At 36.3% G+C, this 14,204-nt stretch overlaps 2 protein-coding genes across 2 annotated transcripts in view; one reads left to right on the top strand and one right to left on the bottom strand.

Annotated features, from left to right (window-relative positions):
- Positions 1-887: 887 nt before the first annotated feature.
- Positions 888-10,880, top strand: LOC127637161 (uncharacterized). Its single transcript, XM_052118081.1, has 8 exons — positions 888-1,143; positions 1,390-1,497; positions 1,648-1,704; positions 2,487-2,645; positions 2,739-2,910; positions 4,081-4,181; positions 8,326-8,507; positions 8,635-10,880. Exons 1-8 carry the CDS (start codon positions 1,120-1,122, stop codon positions 8,675-8,677), a joined length of 846 nt encoding a protein of 281 aa, XP_051974041.1. The 5' UTR covers positions 888-1,119; the 3' UTR covers positions 8,678-10,880.
- A 198-nt stretch (positions 10,881-11,078) lies between these two features.
- Positions 11,079-14,204, bottom strand: part of LOC127637162 (CD82 antigen-like) — a 6,256-nt gene continuing 3,130 nt past the window's right edge. The window contains exon 9 of the mRNA XM_052118083.1: positions 11,079-13,920. Coding sequence (XP_051974043.1) covers positions 13,489-13,920 — 432 coding nt within the window. The 3' untranslated portion in view covers positions 11,079-13,488. The remainder of the gene's footprint in view (positions 13,921-14,204) is intronic.

Below are 14,204 nucleotides of genomic sequence, written 5' to 3'. Positions count from 1 at the left end.
GAATGTAACACATCATCATAAAGTGTTTCACTGCTGTTCAAATGCACTTTGGATCATTTATATGTATAAATGTTTCCCATCTGAAAGGACTAAATATTAAATGAAACAAAAGACAATAAAATACAAAGTAATCTCTTCAGTAATAAAAATACTTCTTGAATGTAACTGTATTCCAATTACCAATTATTTAAATTGTAAAAGTTGTGGAATACAGTTACTTATATTTTGTATTTTAAATACGTAATCCCGTTACATGTATTCTGTTACTCCCCAACCCTGGGCACCATGAACTAACAATTAACAATATATTTCTCAGCATATGTTAATCTTGGTTAATGTTAACTTATATTTGTTTATGTTAGTTCATAATGCATTAACTAATATTAACATAAACCATTTATAATTAAAAAATAATAATTTGAGTATATTTGATAAGCATTGTAAAAGTAGACTATTTGTTACTTGTTAGTTCACGTTGACCTTACTGTTAAGTGTTACCAGAACATATATATAATAATAGTCGGCCTAGTGCAGTTAACAACTTTTGGTCAAATATTATATTACAATAGTCTTCAATGTATTATGTATAGGCATTACCTATATGTTAATATAACAAATGTGTAATTAATTTGTATCTCCTAATATGTAATTGCTTATATGGTAATTAATTTTAATTACATGTAGTCTAACATGGACATTTAATGTAGGCTATGCTGAAGTTAATCATAAAATCGCAAGTAACGGCCCTCTGATAGAAGTTCAATTAATTTGTATGTGTCAAACGAAACTCCCATGTGGCCCTTGTGATTGAGTTATGAATGAGTCATGCAATAGTTTTCTCTCTTTTACACAGTAAAAGTGAGTCAAAGCGCCCTACCTCTCTTAAACACAGAAGACAAGTCCATCCGCCCCCACTGAGCTCACAGAAGTGCCCCGGGGCAGAATTGCGCACAGGCGCCGCGCGCTGAGCACGCCATCGGGTCCGGAGAAGACAGACACGCCAAAACCACCGATCTCTGTCCTGTCATTATATGTACAGGCGGAAACATGCCTGCATTCCGCTGTCAGGGAAAGCGAAGAAAATAACGAGACACGACTGATTTGTTTTTTAATATTCCCATGTTCCACATGAGGGAGGTTAAGGTGAGTACAAGCGTTTAAGAGACGCACGCACGCGCACCCACCCACCGCGTAAGCAAACGCGCCGTGGCTTAGCTGAGTTTCTAAAACAAATTATAAGTACTTTTGATGCACTTTCAGGTGTTTTTCTTGAGTGTTTTTCTTTCTAAATGTATCCTATGATACATGGGTCCCGCTTGGATATCAGTGCGCTTTTACGCGTTATGTGCTCCTCCTGTACTTACACTGACCGAGTTGTTCTCGTTTTAGATTGGAGAAAGCACTTGTGTACTAGTATTGCTTTTGTCTGGGCTTGTGACGTGCTCGGGTGTTTTCAGAAGCCCTTTAACAGATGATGTTGCAACGCTGGAAACACTGGTAAGATGCGCAACAGGGTTTCATTACTGCATTCTTTCTTGGTTTTTCTTTTAGATAACTACTACATTGCATAAGACTGCATGTCACACTGTTTAGAAACTAATCAGGGTCATTTCTTTATTTATTTGTTACTTTCAAAATCATAATCAGAGTGGGAACATTCCCAATGACTACAGAATACCTCTGGATTTCATTCCCAAGGACGTGGTAAGAGTTATAATTGATCATTTTTTATAACGTGGTTAACAATAATTGCTGCATGTATTGGCATTTTTCTTATATATTCAGTGTTTTTACGTCATTTTATGTCTGCAATAATATACAGTGTGGTCCAAAAGTCTGAGACAATTTTAATACAACAATTTCTTTCCAATTTACATTATGAACATGATAATTTTAGTAAAGAAAATAAAATAATTGAATTTAAAAATTAACCTGAATTTCAAAATGTGTTAGTATTTAGTATTTCCCTCTTTTACTTTATTAACAGTATGCCCTTGAGCTCCCATGGACTCCACAAGTTTGTGCAAAACGTGATAATCCATGTTATTTCAACATAATTTGAGAATATTCCAAAGAGTATTTTGTTTACTTCAATTGAAGCAAGGAAATCTGCCCTATCTGACCTTCTGTACAAAGAGCTAACATGGTCAGTGTCACAAATGTGCCTGTTTAATTAGTGACCTGCTGTAGAAATGGTGCAGAATATATATATATATATATATATATATATATATATATATATATATATATATATATATATATATATAAAACACTATGTTTCTTTGTTTTAAAAATAAACCTAAAACTTTTATTTCCAGGTTTAAATTATATTTCTTAATACCAGATTCTCAATGTGATCCCAGACATTTGGATCTGCACCTTTAATGTTGGTGCATCTGCAAATAAAACATTAACAGCTCACATTGTTGTGGTTTGTGAAGGTTGCAAGATTGGTGCCTGATCACTTTCCTTTTCTAATGTTTAAGGGTGGAGCTTGCTGGCTACATCTGAACCTGTTTCCAGTTGAAAGCAGTTTAAAGGCACTATCCCTCAAATTTGACAACCTTTCCATGAACAAATCAAATATTACCATATTTCTAACCATGCTGCAGGGCTTTCGTTTCACTCTGGATAGAGAGGAGCTGGTAATTTCCTCTAATTTTTATGTTGGACTTCATGTTCTATAGATCTGAAATGTTTGGGCAGTCAAATATCCATGTATTGTATATCTTCCATAGGAGGTCATCATGCAAACATTCAATTGTCACTACAGAAGGGTTAAATGGCCAACTAGACGGTACTTTGCCCATGTTAAAGAGGTACTTACAGTGGCTGGGTCCACGCCTGGCGAGTTTCATCACTGTGTGCCTCCTCCTTGCCAAACCCGTGCAGCCCCACCTTTCACACCAGGTGAATGCGCTAAATATTGTGTATTGAAATGTATAGAATGCATATTTTTAATCAATAGTTAGTTTCAGTCCTTTAATCTGATTGGACAAACAGTGTTCCGAGAGTGCTGATATTTAGTATTACAGTACTGGGATGAGTTTAGTCAAATATAATTAGACACGTTGGTGCAGTTGCTAAGTTGTTAATTCCCTAAACTATTTAATATTGGCTTGCATGCATTGTTTCGATTAGAATGTTGTTAACACTTTACCAGACGGTTATACGCATTGGGCATCATGAACTAACAATTAACAATGTATTTATTTCATTATGCATTAGATGATGTTAACATATACAATTTCTCATTTTAAAAATGTATAAGTAGCCTATATGTTTTCAATTATCATTAACCAATAATTGTTGTAAAATTAGCCTATTGTTCATTGTTATTGTGAAACTAATATAGTTAATGAAAACCACCTTTTACATCAGGGGAATGCGCTAAATCATGTACATTGTTTTTGTGATGTATATTTTTAATCAACCGTTAGTTTCAGTCATTTAATCTGATTGGCCAAACAGTATGATCAAAAGTGCTGATATTTAGTAGTTAATAGGATGTTTCACTGTTTGTATTACTCCAATTTTCTGTGTTTGCAGCATGTAAATCATGACTGTAAATCTGCTTGACCATTTGTCCAGTTTGTAGTTTCGTTTGGAAATATTTTCATTATCAGAGCAGAAATAGACAAAATAAATTAAACTTGTGTTTAAAATGTAAGTAACTTGATTTTAAATGGAATCTGCAGAATTGGGAAAAACTCTGCAAATTGGATTTTAACATGGTAAAATGTGGTAAGTGGAGCAGAACGTTCTACACTCATATATATTGAATGAACGAACATGCAAAGGGCAGAGGTCGCGTAGAACTTTATCAGTAAAGTAGATTCCAATTCTGTGGAAATTTGTAAATCTTTCTTATGAGTTCAACAGTCTCAGAATCCATGAGGGCCACTTGGGTTTGTTGAAAGAAAATGTGGCTGTATGTGTGCACAACACACACAACTGTAGATAAATCAACATCTTCTGTTGGCAAGAAAGGAATGTAGCACTCGTTGTGTTGTGATAGTAAGATTATATGCAAAATAGTTGACTTAACAGGAAATGTGCTTTTATGTTCTGGTACTGTAGGTCAAAGCAGACAGCAGATTGGAATGAATGGAGCGATTCGTGGGCTCTTTGCACTGTTCATCATCCCCAGTGTGGCAGTCCTGGTTCTTACTGTCAGAATGGTGAGTTTGTGCCATTCTTGAAGCTATTTGCTGCAAATATTAGCTGTTTGCAAGCTCACTGATTCTTTAGACATGGCGAAACACATCAAAGGATTGTTGAATTGTTTGGAATAATTTTTTCAACATGTTCAGAGGTATTCGCCTACTTACAGGTGAAACTCGAAAAATTAGAATATCGTGCAAAAGTTCATTAATTTCAGTAATTCAACTTAAAAGGTGAAACTAATATATTATATAGACTCATTACAAGCAAAGTAAGATATTTCAAGCCTTTTTTTTATATAATTTTGATGATTATGGCTTACAGCTTATGAAAACCCCAAATTCAGAATCTCAGAAAATTAGAATATTGTGAAAAGGTTCAGTATTGTAGGCTCAAAGTGTCACACTCTAATCAGCTAAACACCTGCAAAGGGTTCCTGAGCCTTTAAATGGTCTCTCAGTCTGGTTCAGTTGAATTCACAATCATGGGGAAGACTGCTGACCTGACAGTTGTGCAGAAAACCATCACTGACACCCTCCACAAGGAGGGAAAGCCTCAAAAGGTAATTGCAAAAGAAGTTGGATGTTCTCAAAGTGCTGTATCAAAGCACATTAATAGAAAGTTAAGTGGAAGGGAAAAGTGTGGAAGAAAAAGGTGCACAAGCAGCAGGGATGACCGTAGCCTGGAGAGGATTGTCAGGAAAAGGCCATTCAAATGTGTGGGGAGCTTCACAAGGAGTGGACTGAGGCTGGAGTTACTGCATCAAGAGCCACCACACACAGACGGGTCCTGGACATGGGCTTCAAATGTCAAACGTCTTACCTGGGCTAAAGAAAAAAGAACTGGTCTGTTGCTCAGTGGTCCAAAGTCCTCTTTTCTGATGAGAGCAAATTTTGCATCTCATTTGGAAACCAAGGTCCCAGAGTCTGGAGGAAGAATGGAGAGGCACACAATCCAAGATGCTTGAAGTCCAGTGTGAAGTTTCCACAGTCTGTGTTGGTTTGGGGAGTCATGTCATCGGCTGGTGTTGGTCCACTGTGCTTTATTAAGTCCAGAGTCAACGCAGCCGTCTACCGGGACATTTTAGAGCACTTCATGCTTCCTTCAGCAGACAAGCTTTATGGAGATGCTGACTTCATTTTCCAGCAGGACTTGGCACCTGCCCACACTGCCAAAAGTACCAAAACCTGGTTCAATGACCATGGTATTACTGTGTTTGATTGGCCAGCAAACTCGCCTGACTTGAACCCCATAGAGAATCTATGGGGCATTGCCAAGAGAAAGATGAGAGACATGAGACCAAACAATGCAGAAGAGCTGAAGGCCGCTATTGAAGCATCTTGGTCTTCCATAACACCTCAGCAGTGCCACAGGCTGATAGCATCCATGCCACGCCGCATTGAGGCAGTAATTAATGCAAAAGGGGCCCAAACCAAGTACTGAGTACATATGCATGATTATACTTTTCAGAGGGCCGACATTTCTGTATTTAAAATCCTTTTTTTTTTATTGATTTCATGTAATATTCTAATTTTCTGAGATTCTTTCAAATCATCAAAATTATATCAAATAAAGGCTTGAAATATCTTACTTTGCTTGTAATGAGTCTATATAATATATAAGTTTCACCTTTTAAGTTGAATTACTGAAATTAATGAACTTTTGCACGATATTCTAATTTTTCGAGTTTCACCTGTATGTGTGCAACCTCCAGCTTTCTCCACTTTCTCAAGAAGTTTTTTCTTGCCTATCACACTTAGTATGGGTTTAACACACTGTTACATATGTCACCATTGCAAGATACAAAAATATGTCAAATATTATAAATAAACACAAATCTAGCATTCTAGGGATGTGCCCGAAGCCGAATACCTTATTCGGAAAGGCACGAATAATGACTTCAAAACGAATAACAAATGAATCTGAAAAATAGAAAAAATATTAATTTGATTGATTATTCAAGAAGCACAAGGATAAAGCGACATTTTAAATAAACAAACGCTTAATTACAACAACTTTATGAATCTGTGCATCCAGTATTTCTAAAGGGTAGACCTTATGAATGAAAATGTGCATAGTGTGATTTCAGATTGGATGGGTGTGGTCTCGACTCAGATAACGGTCTCTGTTAATTGTGCGTGTCTGGAGCTTGTCAAGTGTAACAATAAGATACAACATCATCTACAATTTCCACTTCTGTTAAAGCTCATGTATTATTTGAGCTGTAAAGTTGTTTAAATCATAATTTGTACAGTCATTTTAAGGTTTGTTGACATACCTCGTCCTTGTAACGAAGTTGTAAAATTGGATATAACTTTATACAGAAAAGGTTAGTAGGCAATTTATTTACCCTAAAATCATGTTAACATGTTTATTGTTTATGAGTTGCTGCTATCATTTGAAACAGTGAGTATTTTAACGTTCACAAATTGGCCCCCATTCACTTCCATTGTAAGTGCCTCAAATATTAGCCAACTTGGCAAGCTAGAAACAACTAAAAGCACTATAAGTTACTTTGGCATTGACAAATTGATATTTGTGAGTCGCCACGTACTAAAGCCATTCAACCAAATGGAAATGCTACTGTAACTATTTCGTACCATGCTCTGAACTGTTTGGCCCGATGGTGGAAAAGTGGCTCATGGAAGTGAACGAGAACGATTTGCTCAATAACAAGATTTGGTCAAAGTACACCCAAATGAGTTCATATGTTGTACTTGTTATAGTTTACTTCCACGTTTATTCTTCATCAAATAGAAATGTCAAATGTAAACTATGTTAATCACTGAAACAACATCGCCACCTTCAGTAAGAAATAGCATGTATAATATGTATTTGTAGACGCATATGGGATACTTATAAATCGCCATTCTCACACAAAAAACGGGTCTTTAATGACCCTGTACACTTCTTTTTTTTTTTAAATAAGCAGTTATAAAAGATATGTGTTTTGCAATTTTGGCTTTTTTTTTACACTATTCAGAAGAGAAAGTTTGAGGAATACTAAAGAGGTGTGGGCACAACTCATGCCAAAAAATGAATGAGGTACAGGGGGTAGATTGAGGTCACTAAAGACCTGAGGTATGCTCTTAAACTTTTGTTAATGTTTAAGAGTTAAATTCAGCCAGTTAGCTTAATTAATGTATGTGTTAATCAAAAAATAGGGACATAGCTGTGAAACATTACAAAAAGAAGTGCATTTAAAATGTCAAGGCCTTGTAGTAATGTTTCTTTTTAAGAAACATTTTTTATATTTCTGTTTTAATATGTATTTTTAATCCACATGGAGTTTTGAGCTTTGGAGGAGAGGTGGTATTTGGGGTATTGCATAATAATGTAATGTCATAATTTTGATAAAAAGAAAATCAAATGAAATTGTATATGGGTCATTGACAAATATGGATGTCTGAGATGATAAAAACTATATATATATATATATATATATATATATATATATATATATATATATATATATAAAATATAATTCAAAACACTTGTCAAGTTCAGTAGTCATCGAATGGTTACACCACATGACATTTTTTACTTTAATGTATTTTTTTATAATTTATTTGACATGGACAAACAAATTAGCATCACATCATTGACCAACATATGTGTTAAGAATATTCAATGATTGATCAATTTCAAAGTGGAAATGTTGTTATTTTAAAACAGCGGCACATCCAAGAGATTAAACCTAGGACCACCCAGAATATTAGAGATTTTTCTTTGACAATTTTTAGTAAAAAAAAAAAAATATATATATATATATATATATATTCAGATTTCTGAAAGTGTGAAAGGACTGAATGTGTCTCTTCTCTGTTGTTAAGGAAAATTTGGTTAAAACCTTTTTTTGGGTGAAAACATTTTTATTGAGGCTCACCAAAAATTAATTTCCTGGCTACGCCCTTGTGTTAAATTAAAAAAAATCTAAACATATTTTGTCCCACGTCTCAAACTTACAAAATGTACCTTTTGTTCCCCTGTCACTTTAGTTTTTCCTGCATCACGCTCATTATCCAGCCCTAAAGCCATAAAATGACATTTCTGTAATTTTTGAATTGTTCTTCTAGAACGCCTATGACTGTCACGTCGAATGTGAAGTGAAGTATGAAAGAAAATGCATGTGCAATCCATCAAAGTTTACTCGATCTGCAGGTATTCAGAAGAGGAGGCTGTTGTCCACAAAGGAGGCATGAAACAGCACTCAGTTTAGATGAGCTCCACAACAGAGCTGCGGCAAGCGGCCCTGAGCCCGGAGAAATGCACATTCACACAGAGTCTCTCAGTGGAGCTGCACGAGGGGACCCTCTGCCCAGCCCTCACAGTCAACAAGACAGGTACCAGTGTTTAACTGCTTCCTGATGGTGATGATGAATATTTTAGTACCAACAAAACTTTGTCTGTTAGCTTGTAAACAAGACCAAACAAAGCCCATTTATTCATTGCCATATGGTATCCTCACAGGGTGTGGCTGGATTCTTTAGGGTCTGGAGATACAGAGGTCTAATCTAAAATGCACGAGGGTATCTAAGGAAACTGCAGTATTTTTAACGGAAATCTCTGGATTTATGAAGCGTGCAATGAAGGAAATGGAACATTTGGAATATTGTCACTGTGCCATGGGGCAAACAAGAGCATTACAAAGGAATTATTTATTATAACACAAAACTATGTAGACTTACTCATCAAGCCTTACCTGCTAACCACAAAAACATTGAGCCAAAGAGGCAAATCACAACTTGTGTTGGGCTTAACCAATCAATGAGAGACTGTTACCACAGGATGCCATCCTATTAAACAGCTATGGGAAAACCTTTATGACTTCACCCGGCAGGAAGTGTGGCTCTTTGATGAGCGTGTTGAGTGGCAGAGAGGCATTTTCTGCAATGCCCGCGGCAGCCTGCTGGCTTTGTGGAAAGCCACTGGTCCAATAGGCATCTGAGCTGAAGATAAATGGCTTTTTTGTGCCGGCACCCCAAGGATGGCGGTTTATGTTGCACCACAAAACCTCTCCGAAACAGAGCACTTGCTTGTCTAGAATGTATTTGATTTAGAGTATGAATAGCAGTTATGAGATTTTTGGTGTTTTCAAACTCATTTATTGTCTTATTTGCGGATACTGATGGAAAGGACCCGGAAGCCATAGATCTATATCTGTAAAGAGATTCTCTTCTGTAGAGAGTGGATGTAACATTGGGTCTCATTTATGAATAATCGCATACAAGTGTTCTTTCTAACTTTATGTGTGGAGAAAAGCTTCTGCCAGATTCACAACAGTATTCTATATAAGAGAGAGTGTAAATAATTATTATAATACACATACAAACAATCTCCATTTAAGGGTGCAGAACTGCCGCTCAATGGATGTTTTTGGCACCATTCTGAGTAAACTCTAGAGACTATTTTGTGTGAAAATCCCAGGAGATCAGCAGTTACAGAAATACTCAAACCAGCCCGTATGGCACCAACAAATATGCCATGGTCCAAATCATTGAGATCACATTTTTTCCCCATTCTGATGGTTGATGTGAACATTAACTGAAGCTCCTGACCTGTATCTACAGGATTTTATGCACTGCATTTCTGCCACACAATTGGATGGTTAGATAATCGCATAAATACATAGGTGTCCATGTGTTCCTTATAAAGTGAGTGTATACATATATATTTTGTTTTACCTAGCATCTCTTGTGTTCTATGGAAGAAAGTCAAAGGGGTTTGGAATGATATGAGGGTGAGTAAATGATGACAGAATTGTAATTTTTGGGTGAACCATCCCTTTAACGCATTCCATGTTTTTAAGTCCAAAAGGTGTGTGTGTGTGTGTGTGTGCGTGCGCGCGCGCGTGAGGTTTGGGTTGGTTCTAAATCTTTTCCTAAATTAAGAAATATTGCAAGTGCAAATTTCTGAAAATGTTAGCACACAGGTTTTGCACATATAGTGAGTGTCTTTACACAGTGACGTGATGCTAACCAAATATTTGTACATTAGGCCTTGGTTATGTGTGTGTTTGATCCACTTAGCTTTAGTTTTCTAATATGTGCAATGTACATAATGTATACAGTATAGACTTACATTCTTTTTCACACCTTCATGACACCTTCCAAGACATCTCTGTCCCTCTGTGAATGGTCTGCATTTCAGCTCATGAGTCCATGTGTGTTTCCAAACACATTCTATTAACTAATTTTGGCCATGTACACACATAAAAACATGCTGGCACACTCTGGCAGCACAACAAAAGCTGCTTGTTTTCATGACAATATGAGGAGACCCAGAGAGCATGAGAAAGGAGCTCACATGATAGACATGTAACATCATTATGGCTCATAACCCATAATTCATTCTTACTTTATATAGCATCACTCTCTCATTCTCTCCCTGTGTCTGTTTTTCTGCTCACTGTTGCTAAACAAGAGTTATGTAATGACATGAACGCAAAGGCTAACTGTATAAGAATATAACTGTATATCAGAATAGGAAAAAACACTTTTTTTAAGGGATAGTTCACTAAAAAATTTAAACTGTCTTCATTTACTCACCAACTTGTCCTTACAAATGCAAATAAATGATTTGAACTGCTCTTGCTTATACAGTGAAAGCATATAGTGACCAGGGGATGTCAAGCTCCAAAAAGAACCAAAAGTTACCATAAAAGTTTAATTAGGTTTAATGTCAATGATGACACTGGTTCTATCTGGAAGACTTGCAGACTTGAGTGAAATTCGAGAAGAAATTTATTTGATGAATATAAAACTTTCTTTGGCGTAAGCCCCTTCTGGCGGTCCGCAGAAGTTGTACTCGGAACTGTCATATCCTGCCAGAGATAGGAGGCAGGGGCGAGGGCCTACCCCCGTGCAGACTCAACTGGTGGTGGTGGGGTGGTGGAGGTTGCCATGTTAATACACTGAAACAGCAATGTGATAGATTGTGAGCTGACTTATAAAGCAATGGCTCACATGTGATTGGCTAGGAATTACCATGCTAATGGTGCGATGATGTAAAGCTGCAAGTCTTCCTGCTAGAATTACGCTGCGCTTACATTTCCTGCATGGTTTGAATTAGGACCTACAGAGTTATTGTATGGTTTATTTATGCATTTGGCAGACATTTAAAGCAACTTGAAGTGAATTTAAGGTATACATTTATCAGTTTTTTGAGGTTGGTTTTACTAATGTCATGCTCTACCAGCTCCAACAGTCTAGAAGCGCAGAAGTCTTGTAATATTATAGCGCATAAGCAGTGTTGGGTGTAATATAATTACAAATTAATTAGTTATTCTAATCTAATTACTTTCTAGTAAAAGTAGTGTAATGCATTACATTTGAAATTCTTGTAATATGATTGCAGTAACTGACTTTTAATAAATTGTATTACTTTCAAGTATTTTATAGGGTAATGCTTATTTTTAATATATTATTTATGAATTATGGCCCTGTAACGAGTCATTGTGAAGCAGAAATGTGAGGTGTTGAGTGTATGACTTGTGTGTAACAATGAACAAGAAAGAAAAATAGACTTTATTTTGAATTTGTTGATCTGAAAAGTGGTTTATGCATTTTGATACGCATATGATTACACTTTTAAAGGAAAAATTAGTCATTTGTAGTGTATTACTATTTTAAAGAAACTTACCCAACTGTGCATAAGTGATATGGACTACTTTATTGTTGCATTTTTGGAGCTTGACAGGCTGTGGTCACAATTTGCTTTCATTGTAGCAGGCTGAACATTTAGCAAAACATCTCCTTTTGTGTTTCACAGAAGAAATAAATTCATACGGGTTTGAAATGAAATGAGGATTAGTAAATAATGACAGAATTTTTAGCCTATTATTTACAACCAAAACATCTCCTCTCTGTTGAGTTTTTGGGTCACTGGAACGGCATATCCCAAACAATTCTGAAAATTCCCTGTTGACTCAGTCTGAGTGCATCATTCTTCTATTATTGCAGGCAGGAATCAGGTACTGGCCATGGAAATATCAAGCTCCCCTCCGTGTAACTTTCTCTTTGTCTCTATCAATGCATGTGCTGTCATCTGTAGTGGTAAAGCATGACTGCCAACTCATAACCGCACGAGGTCGGTAATGTCAGCCTGGCTATCATCAACCGCAGAGCAACCTTAACAAAGAGCCCTCTCATGCGGACAGACATGCCGCTCTTTATAGCCTATAGAGAGTGTCGTCCATCATACTTCAGTCAAAACCCACTCTTGACTCGCCGACTTCCGACACACACACACAGATACATTCACACACACTAAACGTTCTGGCTACCCGCCCCCATGTCAACATCATCATCACTTGACTCATAAAGCAGATCTGAGTGAAAAACTAATGCATTGATTTACTGAACAACCTTTCAGATCATTAGAATATCAGAGTTAAGACCCTGGAAAGTCCATTGCATGAAAAGCAAAGGATGACTAATGGTTTGCTTGTGCATGCATCTGAATCGCAGTGTGTTTTATTGTTCCCTGTTAATCCTCAAGTCTCTATGATATTCTTTGCCTGTTTTTTCACCTGCCAGCCAAAAAACGTAAGTCTGATTGCTTAGAAACTTACAATAACTAGCCACATGATTTGAGGTATAATTCATGTCTGTTGTACAAACAGTGCTTGATATAGAGTTGCCTGATATAGACATGGCCATTGGTTGTACATAAAACAGGTTTATTTTTAATTGTATTGTTTGAGTAGAAAGCAGGTACTAGCAGATATTCTTTATTTAGAAAGATTAACTCAAATTATTATTACATATTATTATTATTATTATTACATATTCATCAATACAACTTTTATTTTTCCATATGTATGACAGTATTTAAAAACTATGACAGCATGTTTGTGAGGATCATCTCAAAATGAATCAGTTATTATTTCAGGTCAGTATTTTTATATTGTTACACTTGTACAGTTATACAATATCTCTAATCTTGTAAAGTGGCATTCAAATAAAATAGAAAACTTCTAAAAATGAGTACATCATCTGTCATTGTCACCTTGAAATGTGGCTTGTCTCAAATATGTTGGACAAAAGCATCTGACCTTAGAGGTTTGGAATGAATTCTGTTAAAACACGGGTTGTCTTAAAATGACAAATGATACTCCTGGGACCATGCACTGACTACCTGTTAAACATACTGAACTTATTACCCCAGCCTGTGTCACAAAACAAAGGCTTTTGAGAAGGTTTTAAGTGTCTTTGGTCAGACATAGATCACAGCTTACTTTTTGTAAAGAGTGCTATTTTTAAAAGAGCACTCAAATTAGCCCATCCCAATCTGATTATATTACATGGGAAAAGGCATCTGGCTTCAGTAATCATCACCATTGTAGTTCTGAGGGTAATTTTGAACATACCGCTGATCATAACTGCCATTGTAGCTCGGTGTGTATTGCAGAATTTGAGGATTATTGTAACTTAAATTGTCGCCCTGTTCAAAAAATTCATGATTGTTATACTGGTCATAATTCTCAGCAATATATCCATTGGGATTATAGCTACTGTGATCATATCCAGCGTGATCATATTTACCAAGGTCATATTCATCATGATAATAGCCGCTGTCTGTTTGCGGGTTATAGGTTTGAAATTCATGCTGATGGGTTTCTGTGTTACACTGCTGGTCAAAAGGCTCCATTGAAGGACTCTCTTCCATGGCGTTCAACAGATTACCGGAATGAAGCTCTCTCCGTTTGCGGCCAATGCATTTATAGGCATAAATGCCAAAGATGAACTGCAATACCTATGACAGCAAGACAACAGTGTTACTTAATAGGAATATTCTTGGTTCATTACAAGTTAAGCTCAATCAAAAGCATTTGTAGTATGATGTTGATAACCATGGGACACGTTTTTGAATAGTCCCTCGTTTATTTAAAAAAGCAAAAATCGCAGTTAGAGTGAGGCACTTACAACGGAAGTGAAATGGGCCAATTTTTGGAGGGAAAGACAGAAATGTGAAGCTTATAATTTTATAAAAGCACTTACATTCTTCTTTTAAAACACTGGTATTATTTGAGCTACAAA

Source organism: Xyrauchen texanus, chromosome 45, assembly GCF_025860055.1.
Source record: "Xyrauchen texanus isolate HMW12.3.18 chromosome 45, RBS_HiC_50CHRs, whole genome shotgun sequence".
NCBI lineage: Eukaryota > Metazoa > Chordata > Actinopteri > Cypriniformes > Catostomidae > Xyrauchen > Xyrauchen texanus.
The sequence above is the reverse complement of the archived record's forward strand: the minus strand, read 5'-3'. Positions and strand labels throughout refer to the sequence as shown.